The 6,980-nt window shown below is 43.0% G+C and overlaps 1 protein-coding gene across 1 annotated transcript; it reads left to right on the top strand.

Moving 5' to 3' along the window:
* Positions 1–463: 463 nt before the first annotated feature.
* Positions 464–793, top strand: RPRM (reprimo, TP53 dependent G2 arrest mediator homolog). Its single transcript, XM_077830564.1, has one exon. It carries the CDS (start codon positions 464–466, stop codon positions 791–793), a length of 330 nt encoding a protein of 109 aa, XP_077686690.1.
* Positions 794–6,980: the final 6,187 nt, after the last annotated feature.

Genomic DNA, 6,980 nt, shown 5'->3' with positions numbered 1-6,980 from the left:
AGCAGCCAAGTCCTCATTCCCGCTGCACTGCTCCCGCCCTTTACAAAAAACCAGATCTCCAAGTCATCAAACGACAAGGCGAGCGCCCGGAGGCTCTTGTGGCTCCGGCAGCAGCTGCCCGCAGCAGCCGGGCAGGGGCGCTCTCCCCTCGGAGCTGCCGGCGGCAGGAGCAGCGGACGCCTCCCCCGGCCAGCGGCTTCCCAGGCGGAGAAGTTCGCTCAGCCCCAGCCGAGCAGGAGGCGGCGGCGGCGGCGACTCGTGCGAGCTTGGCGGGGGGACGCGCAGACCTCGCCAGGAGCTGCCGCTGCCTGGACCTCGCCCCGCGCCCCAGCCAGCCGCTCCCTCCCTCCCGCTCTGCCGAACCGCCGCCGCCGCCGCCGCCGCTGCATGAGGCGCGCCGGGCTGGTCTTCGGGGCCACCTGTTCCGCTCTGCGCCCGCCCGCGCCCACTGCCCCGGCCGGCCATGAACGCCTCGCTGGGCAATCAGACCGAGGCGGCGGGGCTCTTCTTCGCCAACAGCAGTGACGCCCTGGAGCGGGCCCTGGGCTGCTGCACCCAGGCCTCCGTGGTGACCGACAACGGCTTCGTGGTGCCCGGGCAGGACGAGAGGAGCCTCTACATCATGCGGGTGGTGCAGATCGCGGTCATGTGCGTCCTCTCGCTCACCGTGGTCTTCGGCATCTTCTTCCTGGGCTGCAACCTGCTCATCAAGTCCGAGGGGATGATCAACTTCTTGGTGAAGGACCGGAGACCGTCCAAAGAGGTGGAGGCGGTGGTGGTCGGGCCCTACTGACAGCAAGTGCCTCCCGCCGAGGATCCGGCCAGGAAACAGGTGGCACTTTCCGCAGGCCCTCGCTGCTGCTGCTGCTGCTCCAGCGGCCAAGGTTGCCTTTTGCCCGAGGGGGCCAGCCCCATCCCGGGAAGGGGAGCGGAGGCGCCCCGGGACCCGCTGCTGGCTTGGGGGCTCTGTCACTGCTTGCTGCCCGGGGACGCTCCGATGCAAGTCTCGGGACTCCCGCGGCTCCTGAGATGGGTGGCTGGGCGGGACGGACACAGCCCCAGCAAGGAGCCAGGACGCGTCTTTCTCTTCTGTGTGTGACCCGGCCAGAACTGAGCCTCCTGCAGCGTCTTGTAGATAGTGATTATAATGCACTTTGCTGCCTGGTTTAAAAACGGGGAAGGGGAGGGGAGCGGGGGGTTGGTAAGGAAATGCTGATTGTCAAATGTTAATTCCTGTTTTAGAGATTTTCCTTCCACAGTTTTTTATTCGTTTGATAACGACCAGGACGCGGGTTGGCAGTTCGGTGCCTCTAGAGAAACAACACTAACCACCCCCATGTGAATGTTTCGAAGTTGTCTTTCTACTGTCGCTCTTTTCGTAGCCAGGGTCCAAGTCACTCTTGAGCCCGCAGGAGCCGGCGAGCCTGAAGGCTGAGCCCTCGCTTCTTGTCTATGAATTGCACGGTTTACACAGCGAAAGGCGCTCGGGCGGGAACTGTCTTGGTGTGGTGTTTTTTTGTGGGGTTTTTTTTTCTGATTTCATTTGCTTTAATAAATACATCTTAAACTTTTAGACTCTGGGGTCTCAGTAGTCCGTTTCCGCTTCCACAAACAACTACAAAGTTAGCTGAAGGGGTCTGCAGGAAGGATACAGCATCTGGTCTGTGCACTTTGCTAGCTCTCTGCTACTCAGCAGAAAAAAGGGTCATAGAGGATCGAGACGGGGAAAGGGGATAAGACATTTTAGAAAACACAAGAAATTCTACTATTGTAACACCGCAGTAATCTCGAGGCAACGCCATTGCCTTTGCAATTATATTTATTTTTCAACAGTTGATGAGGTCTGTGGAATTAAAGGAATTCAACGAAACTGAGGTCAGTTTCAACCAAGTGTAATTTTAAGGCTCGTCCTCAGGTAGTAGGAAGGAGCAGGGAGAAAGGATACGCTTCTGCCACGATGTGATCCACCATGGAAAACATGTTACGCAGCTCATAAAAAGTGAGGAGTAGTGATCCGCTAGTGGTCATCACTACGCTAATTATTTTTAGAAAGGGGACTTTGATGAAAAAAGTATCGACCGAATCGATGTCCTTGGTAAGTCGATTCAGCCTGAAATATACATGTCCAATACCTGCTCTTTGCAACTCAGGAATCTTCAGGGTTTTTTTTAAAAAATTCCTTTTTAGTAATAATGGCAAATAATGGCAATGAAGGCTTTGTGTGCCGAAAACTAGTATACAATCTAAAAGTAAGACCAGCACTTACAACAGCTTCTAAATGCTGGAGTCGTGCCAAGAGCCAGAAATGTGGCTTGCTTCTTGACACATTGTTCTAGCCTTTGATCCCTACTATAGCCCGATTTTAGGGCTTGTTGTACTCTGTGTGTGTTTTTCCCCAGAATACTTTCAAAAAATTAGATAAAATCCTGACTGAAAAGTGCATCATTGTGGTCACATTCCTTTGCGGTAAAAATTACACACTGAAAGGTTTTGAGTCTTTAGTGTATTTATTTATTTTAAAAGGATAAGGGAACATCTTTCTATGTGGAGTTTTGCATGCCGGTTTATCAAATCCCTAAGGGCTTGGACTAGTTGCTAGTGGTAAATCAATACATCTGCATTTACTCTAGAAGTAAAACTGGCATAAATGCTGTCACTGAATAAGGCATGCAAAAAGACTTCAGCAACCTGACTGAAAGGCAAGTGTCTCCGTCACTGATGTACAAAATATGTAAGCAAGACTTTAACTGTTATTTTAAATTCTAATATGCAAGCAGACCATTTTAATTTTTTCTTAGACTTTTCTTTAAAAAGTTTTTAAAATGTTGTTTGATCCATCAAAGACTCAACAAAAAGACATCTGATCTGACCAGGTCTTTTGTATCAATCAAATTATTAAAATGTTCCTGCTTCAGTTGATCAAGGTAACATTTATTAAATACAAACTGCACAATCAAGTTAACAGAGGGTGAAATTGAGCAGGTTCTGAGACTATAGTTCTACTATGAATAATATACTGATAAATAATTAAGCAAGAAACGGAATTTACACAGTTCAACTCAAACCACTGAGACAAGCAGAAAATTCCCTGCAGCTCAACCATGCACTAATTCATTCACTGCATTTAAAGGAAAGACAGATCTCCCTGCTGCCTCTGGAATAAATGTGCTGTGGAATTTGTTATTGAATCAAAGAAAAGTCATGTTACTGAGACATCTTTCAAATGAGACATGTGACTGAAGTTCTTGCCAAACTCAATCTTTTCCTTAATTCACCTTCCTTTTTTTTAGCTGGCATTGCAGTAGGCTGACAGAAGCGATAACTCCATAGGTATAAAGTTTAGTCATTTGAAACATCACATATAGACAGTGTTGCTAATAAACTAAGTTGCAAATGATACAGTATATTCATGAAACATTTGGGATTTGGCCCCATTCAACTGTGTTTATGACGCATAAACACTTGAAGAGTAATATACTATTGACTAATCTCTTCCAGAAGCCACAACAGTTCCACCATTGGAAATCTAAAGGATGAAAAACCTATTCTCATAACAAAACAAAACAGCAGCAGTAGGTGATTTACTGATCAATTGGACAGAATACCAGAAACCTGGCTCCAGCCCAACTAATGGATCTCTTATAAAGAATAAGCCCCCAGCCCTAACAAAATGTTTGTGACTGGTACATGACTTCTTTTTAAGCTCTTTATAATGACCATTCATTTCAATTCAGAAATTGTGTTTGAAAGAATTTTTTGTTCAAAAGTTTCTTGCCTAAATTCTTCCCTAGTACTAATCCCAGCTGACACCTACCCCTTTCTGGGGCAGAAACCCAGAGAAGCCATGAGGACTTTGCATAGTATAAATGCCCAGAATATCCCACTATTGTCTATGCTTCTTGAGTATCAATGGCAAGACAGAAGGAAAAGGAAACCGAGGGGAAATGGGTCTCTGAACTAGGCACAAATAATTGTCCCCCAAACTAATATATGCCGAGATTCTGATAACTACAATCACCTCCATTCTTCTACTATGGAGGAAATTGTTTACTTCCCAACTCACACTTACCTTCTAGACATTGCTAAACCCACTTGGGCACCAGCAGCTCTTGAGACTGATGGGCAGTCAGCTATGTGAAGAAGGTAGCTTCTTTAGATCATTTTACACCTCAGTGTAGTGGAGGTTTTAGGAGAGCATTTAGAAATATCTAATTCATGAAGGTACCCCTTTGTGATTTCAAACAAGCAACAACATGTGAACTCATAGAACACACCTAGAAGAAAATATTATGGGTTATGGCAAAGTAACTAGTTAGAATACCACATGATATAATAATATCAGCACTATATAGACGATTTATTTCCCTGATACTTACCTTGCCTAACTGCATATTGCTAATGTTTTATGGAATGCTAACTTATTTGACAATAAAATTGGTTTAATATTTCAGAAAAGCTGTGCGACAATTCAGTTATAAGATTAGCTCGACAGCGCACACACACTTTCTGTCTTGTTGCTTTAATGGCAGCAAAGTACTTTAACCCCCAAACTCCAGGTTAATCTTGCACCCTTTCATTTTCCAGTATATGAAGCTCTTGGAGAAAGAAACAACTCTTAGCACTTGGTGAAACAAAATATAAAATTGACACCATAATAAAGGTCCTGGAAGGAAATTTTCTATTATACATAAAAAATGCTGATCCCATTGATGTTCAGTGACTTTAATGGAGCTAAGGATTTCATCCTAGAACTTCAATCCGGGTGCCTGTTCTCAGCTGTTTCACAGAGCACAATGCCAAAGAATTCACACAGTTACAGGAGTGTGCAGGAGAATTGGAATTTCATTCCACTCCACATTCAGATTATTTGCCAATCCCCTGAATTTGAGATATACCTATATCTACTTTGCTTTGTTTAAAAGAAGGGTAAAGTCAATGTACGGAAGTAACGGAGAGGAAGCTGGCTTTATTCTTTACATTTGCTTCAAGTGTGCAAAACAAGATAGAACAGAAAATAGATTCCTTATGTATGTAAATTCTTTAGGTCTGTGATAAAACATAGCCCTTAGAAAACCTATACTAATTTCATTATGTCCCCTTCCTCCCTATCAACTAACGGCACATTTCTCTTTTGTGTCTCACTTGGCTTTTGCCTCTTTCCTTGCAGCTGGCTACGGAATGCTGTTTTTGAAACATCACTGAATCATTACAGATTTCAGCCTTTCTCTAAAAGCTGATTACAATGTGTGATGAGCCCTCAAAACAAGAATCAAAAAGTGTATTTTAGTCACTTGCCAAAAAGCCACTGAAACATTTTGCCCAGTGTGTTAAATGGGTACACTTATTAAGATAATTCCAGCAACTGCAATTGCTTTTAGATATACCCATGTAAATGTTCTCAGGCTAAATTTGTTTAGATGGCTGTACAATTTTAATTTTATGCTCACCATATTATAGTGGCAATAATAATAAAATGAAAATTGTAAGTATCTAGAAAATGTATGTTTCTTCTGGTAAAATACATGCAAGCACTGGGTCTTGTTATGCACTTCTATTTAGGAAAAATTCCCATTGATTCCAAATGGAGGTTAGCCTGAATAAGGAGTGTAGGATCCTTACCGTTGTCTATTTGTAGTTAATAAACCAGGGTTTATTTGTAGTGACAGGCTCAGCTAAATTATAAGGACATATGTGTACTATCATATTTATCACTTAAAGTGATCATATAGATCATTTAATATATCCAATATACTGAGTACTTTTTATTGTTTTTTTTTAATTGGATTGGACAGCTTTAACCAAGCATAATGAAATAGTTTCTCCTAATAAAATATTTATGTTATGCAAGTATAGAGAACACATTTTAATATTGATCTTTGGTTGAGAAAATTTTAAAACATTGAGTTTGAGGTCACAGTATCTATCATGAATCATTAAAGAACACCTCTTTTTTTTTTTGAGCATGCATAAATGGATTTTGCTGAATGAAAGATCCATTGATTTCAGCACACCATGACTCCAGATGACTAGTATAGTTAAAGAAGCCTCAAGGAACATCATGTGTCTCAATTATTTTGTATTCAAGAGCAATGGTGGCCTCTCCACAATTGAGGTTTAGACCTGCTGTCCACTAAAAACCTACTTTCCCCACTGGTCACCTCAAAAACATCCTCAAACAAGATCTATTCCTCTTCACACCGTCCTATGTGGCCAGCGGCTGGCAGCCATTTTATTTATTTATTTATTTAGGCTAATATTTTAGATAAGTCTGCTTCTCCTGGTTTCCACTGCATTGTGGCGCTTACTCAATTGCTCCCCTGGTACCCTGAAGTTTCTGTAGTCACTGCAACTTTAAACACAGCCCCCTCTGTGGGTAAAAGGAAAAGAACAGCTGCAGAAGTTCAGACCTTACCCCCACCTCTCCTTTGGCCCACCAATGCCCAACCTCCCTGTGTGCTGGTGTGCAAATAGCTGGGCGCCATGCCTTAGTGAACATCCTTTGCACAATCCTCTGAAATTCTGCCCCCTTCCCCTCTCTGTATTAGAACTGCACCAGCTGGAAAGACTTCAACATGAGGAAAGATTGAAAAGAATGGGATAGTTTCATTTGGAAATGAAAGTAATGAGAAGGGACCTAGAAGTATCTAAAACAATGGATGTTATAAAGAGGGTAAGTCAAGTGCTCCTGTTTATCCTTTTCATAATACATGGAGAAGGGGCCATTTAAAGAAATTGAAATGCAGCAATTTTAAACCAGATAAAAGAAATCCTTTTGATATATTCAGTCGCATAGTTGGTCTGTGGAACTCATTGCCACAAAGTACCAGTGAGCCAAAGATCTTAAGTAAGATTTTTAAAAGAAATAGAGATTTCATAGAGGTAATGAGAACAGTTACAACAGATAAGGTAAAATGTTTTTATAAAGGATATAAATCCTCATGCTGCAGGGTATAATCCAACCACCCATTGATAGTGGTTAG

The sequence above is a fragment of the Eretmochelys imbricata genome, chromosome 11, assembly GCF_965152235.1.
Source record: "Eretmochelys imbricata isolate rEreImb1 chromosome 11, rEreImb1.hap1, whole genome shotgun sequence".
Lineage (NCBI taxonomy): Eukaryota > Metazoa > Chordata > Testudines > Cheloniidae > Eretmochelys > Eretmochelys imbricata.
The sequence above is the reverse complement of the archived record's forward strand: the minus strand, read 5'-3'. Positions and strand labels throughout refer to the sequence as shown.

Bases quoted from the DNA above. Each gene is read 5' to 3' on its own strand.
- RPRM (XM_077830564.1), top strand. From the start codon at position 464: ATGAACGCCTCGCTGGGCAATCAGACCGAGGCGGCGGGGCTCTTCTTC.